General features: G+C 34.5%; 1 protein-coding gene across 1 annotated transcript; it reads left to right on the top strand.

Annotated features, from left to right (window-relative positions):
* The first annotated feature begins 1,975 nt into the window (after window positions 1-1,975).
* On the top strand, window positions 1,976-21,820 carry LOC147064944 (NCK-interacting protein with SH3 domain). Its single transcript, XM_085957768.1, has 11 exons — window positions 1,976-2,194; window positions 3,110-3,294; window positions 3,817-3,954; window positions 9,743-9,974; window positions 11,182-11,384; window positions 11,824-12,060; window positions 12,524-12,646; window positions 13,003-13,186; window positions 14,999-15,220; window positions 18,460-18,632; window positions 19,535-21,820. Exons 1-11 carry the CDS (start codon window positions 2,170-2,172, stop codon window positions 19,721-19,723), a joined length of 1,911 nt encoding a protein of 636 aa, XP_085813894.1. The 5' UTR covers window positions 1,976-2,169; the 3' UTR covers window positions 19,724-21,820.
* The last annotated feature ends 5,029 nt before the right edge of the window (window positions 21,821-26,849 follow it).

The raw sequence follows: 26,849 nt of genomic DNA on the forward strand, positions 1-26,849 counted from the left end.
GTCACCCGACAGGTTTGAACCTATGTCATGCTGGATTCGCGCCAGTATGCTTTTCCAATTAAACTATGGGCATCATATTATTATTAACATGGGATGTTTTCAAATTATGTATATTCTCTACTATATTAACTACTAATGCTGTGCATTTCACATCTAACATGTTCCCCTCATAGTCCAATGCATAAAAAAATGGCTTCTCATCCAGCGGCTAAGGGTTCTATTCCCGGTGAGGTCACAATACATCTACAGTAAAGCCTCGGTTATCCGGATTTATTTTGATCATGAGAAAGATATATAATAAAAATGTGATGAAAAAGTTTTTTCGATTATTTGGATACATCGTTCTCCCCAGTTAGTCCAGATAATCGAGGTTGTACTATATGTGATTTTCCTAAACCATGGGTGTTTCTGTGATTGGCAGCGAAGAGCTGGAGATCGAGAAGAATGAAATAAGCTAAGGAAGTATTCAGTAGTGAATCGACCCCGACTGATGATAACGCGTGCAAAAAAAATCTTAGTACTCTGCGGGTCTGCTTTCCTGTAATTCGAATATGGTTCTTCTGCAGTATGGGTTGATACATGATTTTGTTTGCAGTCAGTTTTATAATATAGAGTAGGTATTAATTTAAGCCAATAACAAATAAACGGTTGATTCTTATTACACTAATGTTTAACACTTCTATCATGGAAACCATGTGGCGTCTCCAAGCATCCCTATTGCTCGTCAGTTTTCTTGCATCTTCCCAAGTAATATCAGCATCTTGTAGCTCCGCCGTATATACTCTGTGAATAGTAATTAGCGACCTTCCAGGACGCAGGAAGCTGATTGTCTTAAAGAATAGGTAGGCTCTGTCAAAATGGCAACGCCAGTTTCAATGTCGTCACTTCACTCTCAATGTTATGAGAGGCTGCATGGTCCGCTCTATTAATTATTTCTCATTAGTCACACCCAGTATCCACTGCAAGCATCTAGCTGTTCTCGAAGCTCAGTATGCGGTTGCTCTGAGCCTTCATAAAGTACCATATTTTATTCTTTAATCGAAGGTACCATAACTCGCCACCATAATGTCGTAACGTCAGTATGAATGCGTCAAAGAGGCGGCATTTTGTTTTAACTAAGTACACTCACAATGTTCTATACAATGAAGCAGAAAACTGATTTAAAATTTTTGACCCATCCGCACTATTGCACTTACAACAATGATAAATATAACCATTATAATGATTGCTATCTCTGGTTGTGACAAAGAAGAGAAAATCCCTATTATTTTATGATATTATTGATATGTAAGCATATTACATAAATAAAGAAAATAATTATTATAAACACAATAATTGATTTTGCTAAGGCACCACATTGACCCAGTCCTTTAATTTTTCAATACGGTCTCCCAGTAACAGCATTATTAATCCATGAAAAAGCAAATTATATTATTTGGTCTGAAGATATCCATATAATTTTATTAAATACAATTTTAATATATCAGTGTTACACTTAAATGATAACATTGTATTAAAAGTACCTATACTTTAAATATTTTTCTAATTAATTTAAGTTTTTTGCTATTTCATTTGAGTATTTTTTTGCGGCCCAGGTTTCGCCTTTCGGCATCTTCAAGCACTATGCGCACTCATTGGTAGGTAGGTATTTCATTTATGTCAAAAAATATTTTATAAATTCGCGCCAAATGATAGAGAGTGCTTACAACTGCTTTTCGTACAATGTCAGGTATAGTCGAACATATTTATTTTAATTTATTGTAAATCAAAAGCGTTGCAATCAAAGAGATCTTCCAATCTCTTTGGTTGCAATACTTATCAGCAATAAAAGCGCCAAAAGTCTGTCAGTAGGGCATTTTTGGCATGGTTTATTTGACTGCAGCAGTATCATACCCGGCACAAAAAAATATATTTGACAAGCTACATAGCCATATAAAGTATGCTAGATCAACCACACAAGTATTTAAAAAAGTATACATTCAATACGAACTGTCAATATCGGTAGACACCCTTCAAGGGTACGAGCTCGTATTTTCAAATTTGCGATTTATTAAATTTTATTTCTTTGCGTTCTTGATTCCAAAAAATGCTTTTATTTTAAGCTTAATAAATATTTGATCTGTTTAAGATTTAAATACCATTCTTTGTAGTGGTTTTAAACATTCCACAATGGGAGAAAATATGATTCGCCTTGGTGAGTTCATAATATTGGAATATCTATTTTATGAGTTATTGATAAACCTCGTATTGTCAATTTTAATATTTAAAAACTTACATTATTATCACAATAAGTCATTACCGTTCAATTCTCTGTCTATTTTTGCTTATTATTTATCTCAATGTGTAAATGATATGCATTGTTTATATTTATTTCTCTAAGCACTCCCATTATTCAATTTAATCTAGGGTTCCGAATTTCTTTGTAGATTCTAAAACTTCAATAAGAAAGTCACATTATTTTTGGAAACTGGAATTTTGAAACAGTTTCAGGGCCATAAATCTACTTACTATAATATTATGAATTGAATAAAACGAATAATAATAATTTATTGAGATGTATAATAGTGTCTTGATACATTGTTTATAATGGGTAAGAAGTAAATTCCTGTTGTCACATATCATATTCCTGGTAGGACTGCAAATCTACTCCTGACCTTGGATAGAATGTTCTGAAGATAAATGAAGGATATCTTACTTAATATTTTTAGAAGTCTTGAAGTTAATCAATTTTGTTATTTACAGGAAACATCTTTCTTAAAAATAATGTGGTTCTGTTTATAATATCCGTATGTTTACGCAGGGCTAAATCGAATTTAAAAAACTAACTGACACCATCCGCAGTTTGTATTCTTAGTTCAATGAAAACACAAAAGTTTAATGTGCACTATTTATGTCGGATCTCAACAGCCAACCTCCCCCCTTCGCCACTGATATAGAATATTAATTAGGTAATAGGAAATCTTTTGACAATATTGCTGTACTTTGGTGGTGTCATATGGGAATCTATGGGGCCAATGGCCTCTTGATCATTTTCTGGATCCGCTAGTGTTCACATTCTCAAAATTATTTAGTGTAGGCAAGACTTCTCATGCATGTCATTAAATTGCAGAATGTTATGAAATGCTGAAGGCTATGTACAACTTTGACGCCACCCTCGCGAAGACACTGAGCTTTGTCGAGGGAGACCACTTCGTCCTGCATCAGAGCAACACCAAACAGAGAAACTGGTGGCAGGTCGTGAACATTAACGGACAAGTTGGTTTTGTTCCATCTAACTATGTGACGGCCGTTAAGGTTAGTGTATCCTTATTTTCTTTAAGAAGGACTTAGGAATGAAAATGGTAGGTGGCAAGGAAGGTACAACCACGGGCACTCCTATACAGTGTGCCTAACCAACTTGCAATTTGTGACAGCACCATAGACAACTGAACATTGTAGAGGACGGTTGACAATACGCAAAGGTCATACATTTGAAACAATTAAATGACATGGTGGACTAATTAATTCTTTACCTCTGGCACAACTATTAGAATGACATATTGGTACCGAGGGGGACTCAAAACCAGAAAGCCAGAATCCGATGGTATATTTCTGAGATGTTTCCGAATTATGTATGTTCAATAACCATCATAAATTGTCCGATGTTAGAATTTAGAACTACACTCATCTCAGTATAAAAAGTTTTGAATGATATGTCAAATGTTAGCATGTGGTGCCGTCACTCAGCGGACTATACATTTTTGATTGCTGTGAATAAATGATTAATGCTTTATTTGTATGTTTCATTTTATTCATCTTATAATATAATGATTTTAGGTGGAGCCACAATTTATGTTGATATTTCTTGACGAGTGCCTAACGAGATTGAATGATGACGCAGTAATGATTCCGGATAAAGTGGAATTGATTAACCGTCTCCAGGAGACGAAGGTTCAAGCGGAAGTCAACTTAAAGGTGGGTTACCAATAAGATATTGTAATAAAAATCATGATTTACCTATAGATCATTCATTCCACTGGACTCTATAAAGCTTAGTTATGATAGATCAGTGTTTCCCAAGTGGGTTACACGAGGGTTGCTGTTTTTATTAGATGTGACAAAACGAAAAAATCAATTCCCAGTTTGCCAAGCATCTGAATACATCACACAATAAGACCGACTACATTTTTAAAATATTGATTTAAATTAATATATTAGAACAGTGGTGGCGAACTTACGGCACGCGCACCACTAGTGGCACGCGAGATGATTTTGAATGTCACGCGAATGTTTTATTTTTAAGAGAAAAAATATAGATATAATAATAATAAATGACAGATCGCATTGTATAAAAAATAGCAGGTAAATACTCTTCAAAAATAATGAAGCATTACGTTTAATATAAATACGAGGGTGGGTCAATAAGTCCTTAGAAAAGCCGACAGGTGGCGCGACTAGTACTGTAAGCGGTTTGTTTTCATGCAGCGGCACTACCGATTCAGTATGCTGCGAAGTTTCAATCAGATTGGTCGGGTTGTTGTGTGTTTCTCGTACATTTAAAAAAAAAATTTGCTTGTTTACAAAAATGGAAAAAATTGAGTTTAGAGCTGTTATTAAACATTTTAATATAAAAGGGTTAACAGCAAAGGAAATAAAAAATGAGTTGGATTTAGTTCACGGCATATCTGCTCCTTCACTTGCAACTATTTATAACTGGTTAAATGAATTTAAACGTGGTCGTACATCAACAAAGGATGAACCACGCTCAGGACGTCCTGTAGAGGTGACTACACCAGAAATGATCAATAAAATCCACGATATGGTGTTAAGTGACCGAAGATTAAAGTTGAGTGAGATAATTGAGGTTACAGGGATCTCAAAAGGTAGCGTCATTTCTATTTTACATGACAAATTGGGCATGAAAAAAATTTCTGCAAGATGGGTGCCGCGTTTGCTCACAGTCGACAATAAACGCAATAGAGTGGTGGCCTCTAAAGCCCTGTTGTCGCTCATGCAACGCAATCCGGATGAATTTTTTCGTCGCTTTGTGACTGTAGATGAAACATGGATACACCACTATACTCCCGAGACGAAAGAACAGTCAAAGCAGTGGATTGCGAAAGGCGAACCATGTCCAAAGAAGGCGAAAACCGTAAAATCAGCTGGTAAGGTTTGGATACTGTATTTTGGGATGCACGTGGAATTATTTTCGTTGACTATTTGGAAAAAGGAAAAACAATAACAGGGGATTATTATGCATCTTTATTGGACCAGCTAAAAAACAAAATTGAAGAAAAACGGCCTCATTTAAACAGGAAAAAAATCCTCTTTCATCAGGACAATATCCGTGTTCACACATGTTTACGATCAATGGCTAAAATTGAAGAATTGAAGTTCGAATTGGTCGACCACCCACCGTATTCGCCAGATTTAGCCCCCAGTGACTTTTTCCTTTTCCCAAACTTAAAATAATGGCTAAGTGGACAACGTTTTTTTTTCAAATGAAGAAGTCATCGATCGGACAAATGCTTATTTTGAGGACCTTCCGAAAACTTATTTTTCTGACGGTTTAAAAAAAATTGAGAAACGTCTAACCAAGTGTATTGAGCTCCAAGGAGATTATGTTGAGAAATAAAAAAAAATACAAAAATAAAAACTGTTTTAATGCTTTTTTCTAAGGAATTATTGACCCACCCTCGTATATAATGTATTGAATAGGTCGGTCCTTAGGTTTTATGTGTCACAAATGATATTATCGTACTAACCTCACCAGGCGGCGGGAGAAGCCACGCCGCGAAGCTCTGATTTTGATTGATTTACAATGCTTGAGACCACTGTTTGCGAGAGAATACCTCATCTGATCGAAACACTTCTACTGTCAATTTGTGCGCAAATAACCAAACTAAGGATTACAGTAACAAACAATTATTTCAGTTATACCGACAAAAATGACTACCGAATAAAGAACAAAAACTTGGTGGAGCTTTTAGTAGTATTTCTGGCAAGCAGTTTCAGAATTGGTGGACCGAAATGTATGGCGTAATTGAAAAAGTGCTAACGTTTAATATGTGTGCTATGTTCTGTGAGTGATACATATCTAGAATATCATCATTTTTTAATAGGATTCTTAAAAACTACTTTTTTCTTCATGAAAAACTTCTCGGCATGTCAGACAGTCAAAAAATAATATTTGGGAAATTTTGGCATGCGTATATAAAAAGGTTCACCAAGACTGTACTAGAACAAGTTGAAATTAGTAGGGGAAGGCGGGCTAGTTGTTACGGGGGCATGTTGTTACATCCTAGATAACTCTCCCGTTACAAGATCCTGTGGCGTAGGTGTCACACATGAGACGTAAACATCCTGTCCGCAGTCGATGACGAAAGGTCGCCTGCATTAATTGTATGCAGTTGAAATAAAACCATTTTGAGTGAATTTCGTGTCCAAAGCAACTTTTGTTGGCCGAATTTGAAGTTTGATTGTTACCAAACTATAAGAGGTAAGTTTTTTTAAAGTATGCTATTAAAAATCTATATATTTATGCTCGTATGTTGTATATTTATCGAAGTAAATATAATTCCCGTGTTAATATTAAAACAATTTCAATTTTATTTGGGTCAAAGGGGCTAGTTGTTACAGTGAGGTGGGGGCAGGTTGTTACTGTATGAATTAACTCCACTCACTACCACTTTACTACAAATTCTTTGTTTCTTCTTTATTTGCAATAGGTGGGTACTTATACCATCTATTTTTATCCTTCCAGATTACAATCTTACAATGGTGAGGACAAAAAAAAAACAAAACCGATATAGGTAAAATTTCCCAGGAAACCGACAACAAAGCGGCTAAAGAAATAATTGAAAACAGAATATCTCTTATAAAAAAAGCTGCCCAAGCATACAAAGTAAACTATATGACCTTACAATGTTATATTGCACATAAAGAAAACCGTCAGACCACTTCCAAGTTAGTGGGGTTACGCAAAACCTCGCCAGATATTTTCTGTCGATCAAGAAAATGAGCTTGCAACATACATAAGAAAATGTAGCAAAATATTTCATGGCCCAAGGAACTAAGAAACTGATAAAGAAAGTGGTGTTATCTTCTTCGGACGCAGAGAATGAAGAATGCTTCTGTTTGGAGAATTATACTTTCTTTAAACCTGGGCAAGAGTGGATCCAATGCACAACATGCAAAAATTGGGCTCACATTTCCTGTATTCGTGGGGATAAAGTTAATTTCATGTGTCAGAATTATGATTTTAGTGACTAAATATAAATGCAAAGAAAATCAAAAGCAAAAAACTTACTTTTACATTCATTTTCAATTATTGTTTTAGTTGGTAACAACGTGCCCCTACCCTGTAACAACTTGCCCCCGGCTGGGGCACATTGTTACACTTTTCATTTTTTGTTTTTAATGCTATTGTAATTTTTGTAAGGTATGTAAGGATACAAATAAACAGTATTGTAATAGCTAAATGTATGTAGAATTAGTAATAATTAATATGATGTGTCTTAAGATAAACGGGTCTCAGATATTTAACTTTTAATTTTTTTGTAACAACTAGCCCCGCCTCCCCCTACCGAATTATCCAAAACAATAATAAAACAATAAATGAAAATTTTATTATCCACACCTTTATTAAATTTAGTAGGAAATTCAATGTAAGCGTTATGTATTGTCAAGTGGTTTCAATTTGACAATTTGCTTGTACCTAATGTGGTTTTAATTGAACAGTTTATAATGGTTATGCCTGTCAAAGTCATCTATTTACGGAAACAATATTTAATAATCTGTTCTTCCGCCTCTTTCTAAGAGTTTAATACGCGTAGGCAGTCGTTTATTTTTGTAGTCTTGATAATGGTGCTACAGCCAAAATACCTATCAACTGATAAACTAACCTGTATAACCCAATATCATCTTGGATTGAAGGAGACACACTAAAAATATTTCCATCACACTTAAAACTGTACTAAACGAAGCTAGATTAACAATTTTATCAATAGTAGGTTTTTACAGTTGCTTACTTAATCTGGCGTTACAGCACACCCGTTGTCCAGGAATCTCTATCACGAGCTCTCTCTCTCCAGTCGGTCACACTCAGTCCCTACGTCCCTCTTGACGTTATCCACCCATCTTCATCCGGGAGCAACCCGAGGGTCGAGTGCCAACAGGTGATCCTTCATAAACGTTATGGAGAGCTTTAGATTCATAGCGTCTAATAACGTGACCGGCTCATCTGAGTCTTCGTGCCCTTAAGACATATACTGTATATTGACTATATTGGGTTTTTTTTCTTTTTTGATTTTTTTTAACCGGTCCAAATATTCTTCGAAGAATTTTGTTTTCGAATAGTTGAGAAGCCTTCAGTTGTTTCTCTGTGAGGCTCCAGGTTTCACACCCTTACAGTTAAGATAATTGATGTGAAAATATGAATTATCACCACTCACTTGGCCCTGGTTTTGTATTCAGAAATCCGATGACATCAAGAGGTGAAGTCCTCGCTAGAAAGTTAATGAACTTTTATGCTACGTGTCTGTATGAAATAATATTATGTAGTACATATTGCATTGCATGATATTTTTAATCTGCAAAAGGTCACTGACAATTTGCCGACCAAGGTTAAAGCTATTAGCACATGATAAAAAATAGTTTAAATTATTTAACTCAATGCAGTCACCGCTTCTTTGAAGTGAACATTACACTAATAATGTGACGTATCTATAATTTCATATACAATATTCAATTCATTTATTTGTTGACATCCACGACACAATGTAAATTGCAAATTTAAGACATTCACATATGAAACATATATAAAGAAAAGTTAGTAAAACAATGAATATAGTGAAATATTACATAATATAAAGGTTGTTTTTTAAGCACGATATAACTTGCAATTTAAAAAAATAATACATTGTTTTTTATTCAAAAGATTTTAAGATTTGAAAATGATTTTGGACAAATGGCCACCACGGCTAATCTTGACAAAACACATTCTGGACGTCCAATTTTGGGCCACTTTCGAGCACTGCTGGCCGTATATCATGAATAATACGAACAATGTTGGTTATAAACCAGCGACAGCTCCACATGAAACAATTCAGTGGTGGTAAATTGCATGACCTTGGAGGGCATTTCCATTTCGGACAGGTCCATTTCTCGAAATCAACTTATCGCCAAATTTTGATTTCAATAAGGCAATGGTTGTGGTCGCTGTTGAAACCACATTTTGTCCGGGTCATTGTTATTAATATTTACATAAAATCATTGATCATGGTCCGGTAACGATCTCCATTGACCGTAACGCGAGTTTTGGCTTCATTTCTGAAGTGAATCGTACTGAATGGTGCATTTTTGTGGATGTGATGGAGTCTACAGAGTCTCTTTTGGATTGGCCTCACTCCACATGCGGCAATTTTGCGGTAAAACAACGTCTATATTATATAAATTTGGATAATTTGGTAGCGTTGTTTAAGCCTCTATTCATGATGATTTGCCAGATTATACTGGATCATAATGTCAAAAAGTGAACGCAGTCACAGCTTGGTTTGACAGTTAACCCTTTCATAAGGTCTATCTAGGCAAAAAAATTTAATGAAACAAAACTTGTGTGACAAAAAAGTAATAATGTACAAAATTGTAAGTAAATAATATGTGCAAGAAAGTACAGGGATGTACAATGTGGTACAAGAAATATGTTCATGTGTGTAATTATTTATGACCCTGTTAAAATGTGTTTTTAATTTAAATTCCATAGCCGTATTCAAAAAAGCAAGCACCTCTCCCGCCACCCCCCGCAGAAGACAATCAAATAGTACAAAATGGAAAAGCACATCATTCCTCGGCAGGCCTTTCCGAGAGGCAAGAGTCCATTCAGAGTTTTCATTCGGGCACCCTGTCTCAGGAGTCGTTAGCGTCGCCGAGTCGGGACGACCCTCCTGAATTCTCACAGAACAATATCGGCAATAATCAAGACATCAATCATCATGGTATGTCACCAGATTTTTCTTTTATTGAATTTTAAACTATTTGAATGTAATTTTACATCAGTTATGGAGTAGAGAACTAGTATGGAGTAGTACATAGTAGATGGCCCAACGGTTTACGCATTGGCTTGTAATGACGTAGGTGCGAGTTTCGAATACACATATTGTTTTTCAATTTGTGTACGAGTCAGAGCATGGACCTAATAGGTTAAGCAAGTAGCTAACATCCATTTCTCGTAAAAACAAAAATCTGTTAATACAAACCTCACTCCGTGGAGGCCCATGTGATTTTATTATGATCGGATATGGTCATAGTCATGGAGTAGAGCAGTAAAGAGTCCATAATGGTAGCTTCATTGCTCCGTTGAAACCATTACCTCAGGTTCTTCATTCTCGTAGTCCAGTGCGTAAGGTGCTGGCCTTTCATTTGAGGGCTCCTGGTTCGATTCCTGGTGAAGTTACAATATATTTATGTAAATTTCTCAAAGTCTGTGTGTTTGTGATTGTTTCACTTCTATTACTAACTACATTACTATTATTAGGCCCATGGCCCCTACAAGGGAGGGCTGACAGGGCTTTAGCCTGGGGGCCCCGGGCTCAGGAGGGGCCCGGCAAGGCGAGTCGACCAAATATAAGTGAGATAAACACACATCACACATTTGCATTAATAGTAAAGGCGCTATTTTCCTTTCAATGATATTATTATTTTAAATTATGTGGTTGTACGGTATTTACAGCTACATAATTCAAATGGATATATTAAAATATAAAAAAAACACTAAATATAGGTAGATACACATTAATTTTACCGCGTACCTACATGATTTGGAAAACGCTACTGTATAGCGTCACACTGCCTTTATCCATAGCGATGGGTCGGGCCGCCCGCCAATGATCCTAGCCTGGGGCCCACTTCAGGATGTGGGGGCCATGATTAGGCCTCTTGGCCTGTTGTAACGTTCATAAGAATATAATGTATGTGTATATTATAATTTTGTATAAAATAAAAATAAATAAATCCAGGAAATTTAATTTAATTGTTTTGCCATGTTTCAATTATATTTTGTGTTGGTTGCCTGCGTCGATATTTACATTTCAATGCCATATAGTACCTACTTCCATATCACACCAAAGAAATGCATTCCCTATTCGACATTGAAAATATGACACATTTAAATTTGACATTTGAATAAAATAATTCCGTTTTCAGAAGAGAGTCGTTTGGCTCACCGCAGCCAATCGAGCCCCAGTATGAGGCCGCTACCCGCCAACTCAGCTGCCTCAGGACCCGTCCATACAGAGGAGCAGCTTGCTGTTGCTTTGTATGGAATGGTTGAGGGAGTCCGGAGAGACACTCAGCTCAGCCATGATTTATCACGGGTTGCAGTTGCGTCTGTTCTAGACAGTCTGAAGGTTAGATATTTTTCATCCTTATGTACTGTCATCCAACTGTTGTTAGTCCATATTATTTTAGCTTTGTTTTTTGTATCATATTTGTACCATTCAATTCATTTATTTTATGTTAATTCTCCGTGCTTTCCTCTCCCATGGCACGTTTTTATTAAATTATGTCAATCGGTAAACTCAGTCAAAGCTCACTTGTGGTGACCCCAGTCTTGGGTATCTGCTCTTGAGACATTATCAGTCGTAAAAAACTGCTGATGCTACACATCAAACATAGGGCCTCGTGATACGCTTGATTAAGACCGAGTGTGGTGCGGGGTGGGTTGGTTTCGAGGGTCCATGTTTATGTTGTTGGCAATCATTGGTTAAATTCCTTCTTATCGACTGCGGCCCTTTAGATTGATGATACCAAAAAGTTTGGACTAATAAAGAGGGACTGTGTCAACAGGGGCTGCTACACCCTGAAACCTCCAGCACGGTGTGGTCTCTCAGCAGTATAATTGCAACAGAAGGTCCTCTCTTCGCCACAATGTCCACGATCCGAAGTACTCCAGACGGTCGGAGATTGCGCTCTGCCTTATCGGCATTGGCGGGGTGTGCTCATGATGCTCAGCAGAGGGCGTGGGCGCTGCACGACGATGACCATCTCATCAGCGAACAGCTTCAAGAAGTTATCACCGTATTGGTAAGTACATGGCAATACAGTTAACCCTCATTCATTATACCGCAGTTTATTTTAATAAAAAAAAAAATTGTCCCACACTTGTTTTGACATGTGCCACATTACTTTTATTTTATCTATAATGCTTAGTTTGTTATTTAGTTTATTAATAAAGTGTTCTAATTTTGTATTTTTTTTTTAAATCCCTCGATCTTCCCCGTTGATTGTGAAATTTTACCTATCATGGCGGTATCCAAAACGTAACCGCTAAACTTCTTCTCCATTCATTAACTCATGGACTTTGCCTCTTATTTAGACTTACCTTGGAACCTGTTCTGGCAACGACTATCAATTGAATTAGATAGGTTTGATGCTGCCAGGACTTACGGAAGCTGTTGAATGACAAGAAGTCGTACTGTAGCATGCGGTCAAAATAAATTCATATTACATAATATGTAACACTAATGAAGTTTGTTCATTCCTCCAGTCAAATGCTGACATCAGAGTTTCGCGGGATGTCCTCAGCACGGAACATTACGAATATGTGAACGCACTAGTGTTGTTTTACCAAATGGAAACCAGATGGCATATACGGCAGTTACTTATTCAGGTATACATATCTTCTCTTGTGTTTTCACATCCATACCAATCAACCTGTAAAATTTATCATTTGGAAATTCTCAAAATAGAATCATATTACATCATCATTGTTTTAATTAATTGTTTTAAAGAGTTATATTGTCATTTTTACTGACATAATAAATCAGTAACCATAACATTTGATATGAATTTAGTATTCAGTGAGTTCTCGACATATGACGGGTTCCATTCCGCCACCTAGGTCGAATTACATTGTAACAGGCAAGTGTATTCTGTAATCATGATGATTACTATAACAATATAACATCTGGGTATCTCAGTTATCAAGTATGCCCAGTCCTTTATAGATCTATTGTCTTGTTCCAGGCATTCAGTGTGATGTGTGTATTAGACCGCGACGCCGTACGAGTTTTATGCTGGTCAGTATTGCCGCGGGAGATAGCCCGAGATATGCTGGCCAACCGAACCCTCGCTACACGTCTGACTATTTCCGCCAAACTGCTCACCACCATGTTCTCTATGGCCGATCCTCTGCCCCTTACACACTTCGGTTAGTTGAGTTATCGATTAATTTTCTTTACTCTTAATCCTACAAAGTTTTTTTACTGTATCAATACTTAACCCTTTTACTCCCACGGGGCCGATATTTCGGCCCACCATACCTATGCGAAAACTCCATCTGGGCCGATCCATCGGCCGAAAGTTTGGAACCAAATTTACGATTTATTCCAAATTTTTTCCCGTCATATTTCGTTCATGTAGACGAAGCATTATATTCACTGTGTGTTGGGTGGTGACTAACATTTATTTTAGTGTTGGCATTGTTTATAATTATGCCATACCCTAATAACTCACAAGTCATAATTGCTCTGCTGTCGAACTTGAGACCAAAGAGGGTCATAAAAATAATAAAACATTATTTTTATGACACATTTTAAATTCTGATATTTCTTTTAGTTGTTTTATGATTCATATATCACATTACAAAATGAAATTTGTAATTTTTGAACTAACAATGGATGCCACTGTATTTTTGGTAAGATGGTGAAAAAATACATGAATATAAATAATATTATAAATGATTTAGTGCTTTGAGACTTATTTTTTGAAATTACTTCATTCCATATCAGTGAGTCGTCGATACTGTATCGAATTCTCTTGCGATTTCGTGAATTGAATAATATTCTTGAATACCTTGACACTATACGATTTTTTTTGATTACTTTATAAAAATTCTATTTCATAGAGAAATAATAATATGTTTATTTTTTTTTCTGTTACTACATAAGGATAGATTATATTATAAAATTTGATATATCAATTATAAATAAAAAAATGTTGTCACACTTGTTTTGTTGTTCAAACATAGTTTTATCCGTTCATTTCTAAATAAATATTGATACATTATTTTTTTCTTTTGTTTTATTGATGTAAACTATCAATATTATTACTTATTATTGCTTTATACACCATTGAGAACACACAAAAAAAGTTTCAAATTTTTAAAACATGTGTAGAATTAGTTATTTAAAAAAAACTAAATCGACGATTTGTTGTCAAAAAACGCTTGGGAGTTTTCGCATATGCTAGGCTAAATCAGCTGGGAGTAAAAGAGTTAATAGCGATTCCAGAACGTATTTACTATGGTTGAATGCAGTATGTAAAAAAAAACTACAATGGCGACCTACTCTTGACATTTTGTTTTGGTCTCTCACTTACCTACTCTTATTTATGATTTTATGTGATTGTTCATCTAAACAATGATGCTTCATTGTATAAAATCTCCTTGTAGGCTTCTAACACTAATCAACTGTTTTTATTTCAGTGCGGCGGCGGCTCTGGTAAATAAATCTCATAACCTAAATGTAAAATTTGCCACAAATAAATCCACAGTACTAAATGACTTGCACCTAATTTAATCATTATACTCGATCCAATTTAGAATGGCAATTAACTGGAATACATATGCTGTCCCTTTTTGATATTTCCCTTGCGCAATAGCCAATAATAATTTAGCAGTATCGCGTGGTATGTAATATCAACAATGGTCAGTATGGTGTAACATTTTATAAGCATCAGTGGTATTTTGATTTTAACGACTTTTTTTTCTATTTGTAGTATTCTTGTGCTGTGTTCTAATGATGTCATCAATTAGGGAAAAAACAAGTTATTAAATGACTGTCGTGAATTCATATTTGAACTATGTGATTGAAGTAGTATAAGATTAATTGTAGTATAAGATAATTGAGTAATATAAGTACAATGTTAAATATTATGTCGAAGGAAAGGGCGTTCCGTCTGCGTAGAAGGTTTCTTACTTCATCGTCTTTGATCTAACTGCTTTTTTATTTCTTTTTTACAGAGCAGCTTGATATAGAGTTCGTATCGCTGTTATTAGAACTCATCGAGTCGCCTCCAGAGACAGACACGGAGGATAATATCCCTGAACAGTTCCTCAACGTGGTGCTAGCTTTCAATTTTCAGTTCAAAGAGCCCGATAGCAATATGATACTGGATGCCTTGCAGTCTAAGAACGAAGCCAAGATCTTCACTGAAAAGTTACTCCTTTTACTTAATAGAGAAGGTTTGTCAATTATTGTATTACTTCATCAATTTTACATATTATTATATACTAGGTGAAAGCCCATGAAAACCCATACAAGGATGTGCAAAAACCATCTATACAAATAATAAAATTGAGGTGTCTATATTATGTTTGTTTGTTCGGTTATAACTGAAAAAAACTACCTCATCAATATGAATAAAAATCTCGTAGTTTTTAGACTATAATTATTGGCACCAATTTAATTGAGATGAGGCATAGATAAAGAAATAATATTGCCAATCGGTAGATTTATTTATTGTGTATATTTTGTCTTCTTTTTCATTCTGTATTTCACTTTTAATATTTTCTGTCTATTTATTTATTCCTACATAATGTATTAATACAAGTGAATATCATTTGATCTAATTTTATGCGACGTAATCAGGCAAAGAGACGTATCAGTAAAGTAAAGAGTGCAAAAAAGTGCAAAGTTATAAAACATATACTCTACCTACTTCTTAATTAAATTAAAGATTTAATAATAACTAGCAGAACCAGCTGGCTGTCGCATGTAATGTCGAATATAATGCAATATAAATGTGATTATCATAAATAACGACAAAATATAACGTGAACATTAATCTCCCATGGGTTCCGTCAGTGGCGAAGGGTGGAGGTAGGCTGTTAAGATCCGCCATAAATAGTGTACATTAACCCTTTTAAGTCAAATGTATATGTTTTTATTGAAATAAGACTACAATTTACAGATGGTATTGGTTGGGTTTTAAAAATCAATTAAAACCTGTCTTACCAAACCATAATAGTATTAGTATATTTTAGGCGATATGACAAAATTGTGCACATTTTTTCATTCTGACTTATTTGTTTTCGTTGGATTAAGAATACGTATGACACATATTGTTGGTTCATTTTTATAATTCATCAAGCTATGCCTAAACCAAACTATAATAAATAAAAAATATTATTCTATTTATAAAATATCCAAATTTATGTATGATTTAATTGCATAATTTTAGATATTTTATAGATATACGAGTATTTTTTGACTATTATGTATTATGGCTTGGTTTTCGCAGGGTTTAATTGAACTTTAAAAACTAACCAACACCATCTGTAAAATGTAGTCTTATTTCAATGAAAACAAGTATGTATGACTAACAAAGTTTAGTGTGCAATATTTATGGCGGATCTTAACAGCCTACCTCCACCCTTCGCCACTGGGTTCCGTTAAGGTTTCAGCCACATAGGTAGGTGCTTCGCTAGTGCTGAGCTAGGTGCTATGCTTGTCTACTAAAAATACTACTGCCACATCGCACGCTACGTGCTTAGGTACAAATTCATTTGACATTTGGGAGCGCTCAAGTCAACAACGATATGTCACTCTCAAAACTAACCAGAAAGCTACTTCTCTCAGAGAATTTAAGGTTTAAAATTTCGAAAGTCTTAAATTCGAACTTGTTGGGTGCATAATATCAATTCATCCCATGCGTCATTTTTTATAACCTCAAAATATACGGTGTTTGACGTTTGTCATACTGAAGAAACATCCGCCATCTAGGCAAAATCACTAGGCTCAACACGTTTGTTCGCCGGGAGACTCACTAGGTGACTAATAATCACGTAGCGAGGCGCGAAGCTTGCAGTGTGGCCATTGCGATAGTATAGTGTGCGTCCGTTCGCTTGGATATGTCACCTAGCACGTAGCCACCGAGCAAGCCACCTGCCTATATGGCCTTAACCTTAGATAATAGAACATTATTTTGTTTAATTGTCTGTAAAAAATATATGCTTGCAGCCATAGAATAATATTTTAACTATCAGTGTACTATTTAAAACATTTCAAAGTGTTATATTGACTGACTCACATCATACAAAAATAATAATTCTCGATAATTTATCAGTTTTATCACTAGTAAATGTTTACGGAAACACAGATGGGGTACAACTACAGGCTGGGTATTGTTTGCAGATAAAGTATAATGGGAACTACTGCACACATAAGAATTATTTTATCAGGCCGGCTTAATTACTGCGCGCTTAGACAAGCCGTATTTGTTGTAATTATTGCTATTGTAATAATAATCTTTTCTTATACCACATGTCACAATCGGTGCACATCCTGTGCAATACTAATAAATGTTACTTGAAAGGAAAAAAGGCGGTTAAATAACAGTAAATTCATTTTCAAAGTGTGCTGTAAAAAGTCGAGTACAACTCGACATAGGAGTACACGTAAGCAATACGATGTCGAGTCCAGCTCGACATAGGAGTTGTAAATGTTAAGAGAGTATTATGACTTGTAGGCTGTTTGAATGCATACAAATACTCGTATGATTATAATTAACATACATAACTTGAAAACAGCTCGGATATATACTCAGGAATTTTCAAGTTATGTATGTTCAATATATGGTAGGTCACATTCTCAAAACGTTGTGAATTATTCATTGAATATAAGAAATGGGTTAATAAAAATTGTTAGCAAGTTCAAGTAGACGTTATAACTAAAAATATTTGGCGAGAGCCGAGCGTCGGTTAGTAATTAAGGTAATAATATTCCTTGATTTAATACACAAAAACCGATAGTCAATAATAACACAATGATATTTTGATTTGATAAGCATTTCATGTATGACCTACTAGTTTAAATTGTCGTAATTAGATAGGAGGCTCGTAGCATAATTGGTTAATGCACAGTTGGCGCGATATTAGTGGTTATACGGGTTCAAAACCCGTCGAGCATCGTATTTTTTTCAAATATGATTTTTTCTAGTGGGTTTATATCTGAGGTGTTTTCAAGTTATGTATCTTCAATATATGGAATGTTACATTCTCAAAATCTTGTGAATTATTCGTTGAATATAAGAAATGGTTTATTAAAGATTATAATTAAGTTTTTATGCCTTGATCATTTATAGATAAAATATTATCTATGTTGCCAAAATAGGCATTTCCCTTTTACCTACAGTAATATTGTCAATCTCGTTTGGTAACCCAAGGTGACATGACCGGAACGGACAGAATTTATTACCATTGTAAAGGAAAGGTTAATAGAGACTACCGTTTAAAACATCACAGCTTCTAGGTTTTACAGTATAATTGAATATCCCATCTGGCATCTCTTGACTCAATTAACATAGTAACACAGGATTGTTTGCAGTCACCAAACAATCAGATAACATGATGAAGAATTATCTGTGGAGCGTTAGAGAGGTTTAACGCTGTATCTAATGCTTTTACTTCTTCACTACTTATAGATGACCCCGTGAAAGTATTGGATCATCAACCGGCAGCTCCCCATTCAGTTCTGAAGTTATCTCTGGACTGCTTTAGCAGACGGTCGACGGCTTCCTTGTTTTACACAAATGACACAAGAGTACTGCTCGATATTACGGTGCGGCAGTTGGCAGATCTCTCTCCCGGAGACCAGGTAATAATCGGTTCAACTGTTAACATCTTATTTTGTATTTACAGTCAGCTACATGTTTGTCTCATTTTTTTTCTCCAAAGATCGATGGTTATTATTACTCCGGAAAACATGACACCATCAATGATGCAAAAGTATATATCTAAATACAATCCGATCATAATTGATATTAAATTATAGTAACATCTATCAATATAAAATAGAACTAGCGATCTCATTCGATAATGATGTACTCAACACAAAAGACTTACATACTTATATTGGATTATAATGAGTAGGTAGTCGATATCAAACCTTTCCATCAAGTAGTTCACAAATAATCTCTCAATTGAATAGTCATTCCTCACATACTGTGTTTATCTGCAGTAAACATTAAACTATCAAAATAATAAAGCCGTACTATCATGTTATAAAACAGTTCTGTGTTTATTTATCAAATATGTATACTAAAGCGCCGGCTTGATGCTCATGCTTTACGACAAGCTTACCTGCGCAAACCAGTTTGTATCGGGAAGCACATGTGTATGAACGGGAAAACTTAAGCTCGCGCAAACCGAAAAGCGCTGTAAAAGTCTAAAAGTCTATACCGCACAGGCAAGTCGCTACCGTCTAGCCGGCGCATAAACGAATGTTTATTTTAAAAAAATGTAAACTAAACTTAAACATTATTAACAACATAAACTAAATTAAATAACGAACAACTACAAATGGTTACCCCGGTAGAATGTGACAAACAACTACAAAATCATTATCTTATTGACTTGTATTCGGCACTATTATGGATTTTAAATAAAAGAGTTTGTTTGTTGTTGAGAAAAGAGATGTTTAGATAATTCCAAATTATGTCCACCGAATTTTCTATAAAACTTGAGTCTTGTCTTAATATTGTAATCTTGTTATAATAGAGACGCGGACTGTACCTCCAGTTATGCCTGGGAATTCTCCGGCACACGGATTACAGCCACTGCCACCGTCAGGCCGATCTGCTGCGCTGCTTCACCCGCATCTTCTGCGAGGAAGGCGACGTCAGCAAATCCGATCAGACCCTCGTCAGGACCATCTCCAACGAGTTCTCGCAATACTTCAAGGCCTAAACTTGGACCACACGATTCCAATGTTATCTTCATCATCTCGATGTTATGAATTTGATAATAGCATCGTAAGTTTTTAAGGTTTCTTAGGTTATATTATGTTTTGCAATAATAGAAATTATGATAAATGTTTCATTGCTATATTTACTTTACACTGTAACGTGGTAATTGCACATTACAATAATACTCTGTCTATGGTTACTCAGTCAAACACTTAAGTTGAAACGATGCAAGTCCAATAAGAAAAGATCATACAATTTTATACTAAAGTGAATTAATCGGTTCTTGGATTTTTAGTTCAATTTGAATCAATAAAAATGCAACAAATTTATTATGGGTTTACATTAAGTAAAGTAATTTTTTTTGCCAGTTTTTTAGGCAGAAGATGATGATTTTAAGCCGCGCAATGCAATTTACCTACTCATCTATTTAATTTAGTTAAATCACATGCAACTTAATGCACTGATGCACACAAAGATGTCTCAACATTATTGGTTGAAACAATACCGCTGCGCTTGGAACTAAATTGTATTATACTTAGTTGGATTGTCACTTTTGGTTATAGTTCATGTAATTTCCATCACCGCCAGCCTGTCTAAACGACTAAATCGATCGAAAACGGTTGGATGTGAGCGAGCGGGCCTGTACCCTCACCTCACCGCTCCACCGCTACTATCTGACCACTTACTACCTACTCGTGAAGCGTTGTTGCACATGCACTATGTTCGATTAGTATTATCTAAACTTCAGAACTTGTTCAGATATCAAAATGAAACTCCTACTAAATTGGTACTTACCAAAGATGTATTCTATAAGCTGTGCAAGTATCATTAATATTGGTCCACTAATTTTTGAGCTATAACGGAACAAATAGACTGAATCAGGTATTATGGAAATAATCAAAACGCTCATTAAAATGAAAATATTTCAAAATCACAGACATACATTCTATTATCTGTATAGGTGTTTTAAATTATTAAATATATGAATCGTCTTTATGTTGGGGTATTGTTGTAATGTGCAATTATAGCTGTCCGAATAATCTAAGAATCTACCTGCTTGCAATAATTTTCTTTTACACCATGATGAAATTGAATCACACTATGCATTTATATTTATAGATCAATTGATGTTTGTACCAATCAGAGAGATACAGTGAAACCCCGTTAATTGACAGAAAATTGAAAAAAATTCTTATTAACTGTGTTCGTATTAACGGGGTTTTACTGTAATCGTAAGCTTCATACTTTCTTCTTTTCTTGATGTATTGAATCATTAGAATTAAAGTCCCCAATGTTGTTTTTTTTCGATACCTATTATAAGTAACCCAATCTTTTATTGTTTAACTTACAATCAGTATTATGCAATTTGGTTTCTCCATGTTGTTATAGGGTATAGAACTCTCATATTAATATGGCAAGCTTAAAAAAATTGAACCACTCTCATATTAGACATATCTACCGCTTAACGCTTTTGATGGCATTTTGTTATAAAGCATGTTTTCTATGCTCACACAAAATTTCAAACTCCTAAACCTATAAATAAATGCGTTATCGTTCTTCAAACGAAACAAACAGTCAAGTGCAGGTGACAAATTTTCAATATCGTAAATAGAACAACTAACTCCACTCTTTATATAAATTTTCTTTATATATTATCGGGGGGATGAACCTAGGTGTTGTTCTTACCACCGATGTTATCTTTAAGTTCTGAAGGTTGCTTGAGTGTGCGTGACATGGTATATTCGGGCAGTGATGAATAATACAAGGAGTTGGTATTTTCTTGGTTTTATTTTAAATTAATAAAGTTCGGATAAACACGGCACTAAGAAATGACTATCTATCATATTGATTTTAGTTTTGAGTTGAAATGTTTACATTATACTTTGGAATTTTGATACAGTGAGTTGCGGAACAGTGGCGCGTGTCGACTACATTATAGGAGGGCCGAAAGAACACTATTGCATTTCCGTTTGCGTCATTGTCTATGGTCTATCAATGACCATAGACAACAACATGACAGTTGTGGGGATATATACAAAACCTCTACAATATAAAAGAAAACTTAAAATTGTGTATTAATTCATAGTGCAGCTTATTTAAAAAAAAAAAATTTGGAATTGTTAAATTCCTCTCGATAGGTTTGCAGATGAAGCGGTCAATATAATAATATAGGTCTGTCTTTGATGCACGTAAGATATTAATGGATGTGTTAATTAAACTTTTTTATCAAGGATTAATGTTGTGAATTTTAGCTTTGAGGGGACAATATGACTTATTATCTCGGTGTGTGAATATAATTAGACGATAAATTATTGGAATTTATAAAATGGCATAGATAAAAAAATAAACAATTTTGGCTATAATTAAATGTTTTAAAATGTATCCAGTGATCGTGCATTTTATGTTTTAGAAGTTCTATATTGTTGGCTTATTAATCGAGATCAATTATAAGTAATATGATTACTGCTCTATTGTATATTAATTTATCTATGCAACGAATATCAAAGAAATATGAAAGGATGTAGAAGTCAGTGGCGAAGGGTGGAGGTAGGCTGTAGAGATCCGACGTAAAAAGTGCACTCTAAACTTCATCAGTCATAATTATTATTTGTTTGCAGATCGTAGTTTTTAAATTTCAATTAAATGCTGCCTAAAGCAAACCATAATATTAGATAAAAAAAATATTCTTCTATCTATACAGTATATAAAATTATGAATGATTTAACGGCATAATTTGAGGTTTGGTTTATCCAGGGCTTAATCGAATTTTAAAAAGCATTTGTATTCTTAGTTCCATGAAAATAAATAAGTATGACTGACAAAGTGTGGGTTATTTTTGTCAGATCTCCACAGCCTACCTCTAATATTATGGTTTGGTCTAGGCAGGGTTTTATTCAATTATTTTAAAAACTACAATCTGCAATTTGTATTTTTAGTTAAATGAAAACAAATAAGTACGAATGATAAAGTTTAGTGTGCGCTATTTATGTCAGATCTCCACAGCCTATCTCCACTCTTTGCCACTTGTAGATGTTATAATGTATACTTATTGTTGAAGGAATTTATTATTATTAAGTATCTCTCACACGTAGATTGCATGCAATCATGAACTCAACTTTATTTAATATCACGTACACAGTGAGTGCAATATTGCCTGTTGAAAACAATTGCTTTCTGCTAGAAATATTACTGTGGTAGATAGATATTGAGAGAGGGAGAGAGAATGATAGTTGATATTGCATTCAATCTCTATGTGTAATCAACCTTACAAATGTGTTCTTTCGTTTTTCATTTATAATGCTTAGTTTTATTGTGTTATTTTGAACACATGCACAGTGATGCTCAATATTTGTCACTTAATATTTTTTTTTGTAAAAGGGTCAAGATAATCGGCTATTGTCATGCTATTTCTCATTTATAATGTTTGGATTAAGAATTAGGACTGAGAGGACAATATATGCATCGTCATTTTTGAAATCAACCGGCTTAAAACAATGATGTATTACAAATACGTCTATAACGATTTGGCATCACCAGTATGGGGACAGGATAACTGGACATTTGCCGTCTGTTTGTGTGGTTTGGACGAAGGAAATAAAGAAAAAATTGCGTAAAGAAATTGTCCTTCGAGTACGGCGAGTAAGACACGACAGGCATTATTATCATAGACATAAGTAAAATATGGTTTCCCATTTGAGTTTCCCAAGTGTCACGTGAGACACACGATATTACTGCTTTCGTACTAGTACGTAGTGTTGTCTGACTAAAATGTCACCATGCTCGATTGGTTAACTTAAAATGAAAAATAGACACCTACGTATAAGGCCGGACCTGCAAAATGATACTTTTCAGTAGTAGTATGATTTTAATAAATTTTAATGACACAACGTTAATTTTTAATGCTGAAATCGTAATTTTTTAGTTGATTGATGTATGTATATTGATTGTTTTTTTTTGTTTCTTTTCGATTATTATTGTTCTATTATCTTTCAAATTATTTAATAAAAGGCAATGAAGTCAAAATAGCCAAAAATGCAGTTACAGCCTTTTACGTAGGAGGTGTCGAAATATTAATAAATTGTTCATAGTTTTTGGTGGATTATGTAGGGCTTGATAACATTTATTTTTTAAGTGGGCTAAGTTATTATAGTTATTACATTTTGAGAAATGGCAAATGGTTGGAAATAACACTTGGAGTGGACAACCGCTGAAAAAATGAAGTCATTAAGACCCATATGCCATTAACTAACCACAGGGCAACCCTAAACTGCCGGATCGACAAATCGGAGTTAGTGGATGCCTTAATCCGGTAGTGGATTGACCCCAGCTGATTATGACGACTGTTAGATAGAGATATTGTTGACTAGATTGCTAACGCCTAGATGGCAACTGCCCAGTAATCCTACTGCCAAGTTGGCGATGCCAGATTGTTATTTTCTTCTCTTGTAAACTTTTTGAATATAGTCAGTATAAAACTGTATAACAGTATAAAAGTAGAAGGGACTTATAGAAATTATTGCACTGCACAATATTTACAACCAAAATAAAACTAGTAAGGACACAAATTTATCAGCTTTATTGTTTGTATTTCATTTATTTTAGTTATATTTATATTACCTAGCGATAATTATTTTTCATGGAAACAGGTATTAAATAATGTAAAGGAGACTTTCCACTGTTTCCATTTTCACAATATTGATATTACAACAGAAATCCATCAATAAACAATAACTACTGTATTGTATCGATTATAAAATGTATATAATGTTTGAGACTTTCACGGTTGTTTTTTAACGTAATAGATTCTTGGGTTTCCACCGCGTGTACTTGTTCCTTCTTTCATCGACGTTTCGAGTTTGTTGCAGAGGCCATTATCAAGAGATATATGTTATGATGAAGTGTAGTGTAGGTGTATGAATGCAATCATCACTCTAAGAATGCCAAAAGAAAGCTGATTAGCTAAGAGCAAACACGTTTCTCAGAGTAATGTGTCAATTGTTACGACCGGAGATATCAGATCGAATATTGTATTTTGCTGACAATTCCGTAACCCATCATACCTATAAATATTCTCAAGGTTTCTATAGATTTTGATGGCTTCTCTTGATAATAGCCTCTGCAACGAGCCCGAAACGTCGAGGAAAAAAGGAAAAAAGGTGAAAGTACACGCAGTGGAAACCCAAGAATCTATTACGTTATACAGTGTATGTTTTTTTTTCTTTCTTATTTTGATGTCTCTGAATTCTGGATGTGTCTTCAATCACTGTCGAAAACTAAAATTTTTTACAGGAAAACCGACCCTTTGTCGAAACATTTTAAAAAAGTATTTATAATTATATGCTGATTTATTTTAATTGTATTATTGTTGGAAAATAACAGCCCGTTTTATAATCGATGCAATATGCAATTTTATATGTTATGATCAATTTCTATCAGTGGCAAAGGGTAGAGGTAGACTGTAGAGATTTGATACAAATAATGCACACTAAACTTTGTCAGACATACTTATTTGTTTTCATTGAACTAAGAATACAAATTGCAGATAGTATCGGTTAATTGATAGATAGACGGTTTTTAAAATTCAATTAAACCACTCCATAATAGAGAGAAGAACATTTTTTGTCAATTATCTATTACCAATGCCATCTGCAATTTTTACTATTAGTTCAATGGAAAGTATGACTGACAAAGTTTAGTGTGCACTTTTTATGTTGTATCTCTATAACCTACCTTCATCCTTCACCACTGATAACTATTGTTTATTAATTTTATCACTTAGGCCCTCCTCCCACGGAGCAACTGAAATCCGTTGGAACTGAAACTAAAATTCCAACCAGTATCTAGCTAATGTATTTCAATGGCGGCTCGCTGACGGCGAGACTGGAATCTCTCAGTTTCAAAACGGTCGCGAAGAGTCACCAGTAACCAGTCGTACCAATATCAGTAGATTCGGTGAAAAATCATATTTTCTTACCAAAATTGGTAGCACTGCGTAACAAGCGTCATGCCATAAAAACCATAACAAACCAAGACGTCAAAAGTACAAGATAAGCAAAATTGAAATAACCTAATTGTATTCGAGTAAACGCAGCAGCGTGTTGTCGGTTTTCGTACAAAACAGTTGATGGTCCAGTTTGAGGTTATGTGATTATTATTTCAAGTGGGTTTCAGACGTTTCAGTAGCACCGTGTGCGAAGCATCACATTGTTCAGTTTATGAGTTCCATCTCCAACTAGTTCCGTCAGATTTCAGTTGCGCCGTGGGAGGAGGGCCTAACAGTAATGAAATCCAGTTCTGGTTCTGTAGAGTGAAATTTTATAATTTTTTTTTTTAATAGGTTACGCATCTTTTAATTACTGTTGTAATTTTATGTATACGATAGAATTTATTTTATAGAATCAGGTGAAACAATCTTCACAATATGAATGTGTTATGTGATGTGTGAATCAACAAAAAGAAAATAGAAGATATTGTGAATTTTATACTTTTGAATGAAAATAATATGAATGGATAGATTTTTTTATAAAAGGCAATTTGGTGTTGCCCAGTTGGATGAATTGATTGCATTTCTTGAATACATATTCATATGCCAAAAACATTGATAATAATACCTTTATTATGTAGACTTAATTAGTGTTTTTTTTTAATAATAATAATATTGTTTTATTTACATATTCATTGAGTTAGTATTAATTATTCTACTTGTTTGAGTCAATAAACTCATCTTCAGAATGTTAATTCTTGGCTCCAATGTCATGTCAAGAAACAGACTTATTTCATCCTGTAGCGTAGTGTTCTTTTATTTTTATTATGTGCCTACTTATGATTATATATGAGGCGTCTAATTACAAAAAGCGACAAGTCCAATTATATGTTTCAAGCTTCAATTATTTGTTTGAACGTAAGATTATTTTTTCCGTTGTATTCTATGTCGAAATTAGAACCAAATGGCAATTTGTTTCAGCTGATAAACTCTTAAATGTAATAAATATAGGCAAAATAAAATTGGACGTAGCGCTACTTGTACCTCACTTTTTAATTTATTCCGCATAAGGCACATATTTCCGTGGCACTGTCATGAGTTTACCAGATGCTACAGCGTGGGAGTCGCCATTTACAATATTGAA

Source organism: Rhyacophila brunnea, unplaced genomic scaffold, assembly GCF_057557595.1.
Source record: "Rhyacophila brunnea isolate RB1 unplaced genomic scaffold, BYU_Rbru_1.0 scaffold_7, whole genome shotgun sequence".
In the NCBI taxonomy this organism is placed as follows: Eukaryota; Metazoa; Arthropoda; class Insecta; order Trichoptera; family Rhyacophilidae; genus Rhyacophila; species Rhyacophila brunnea.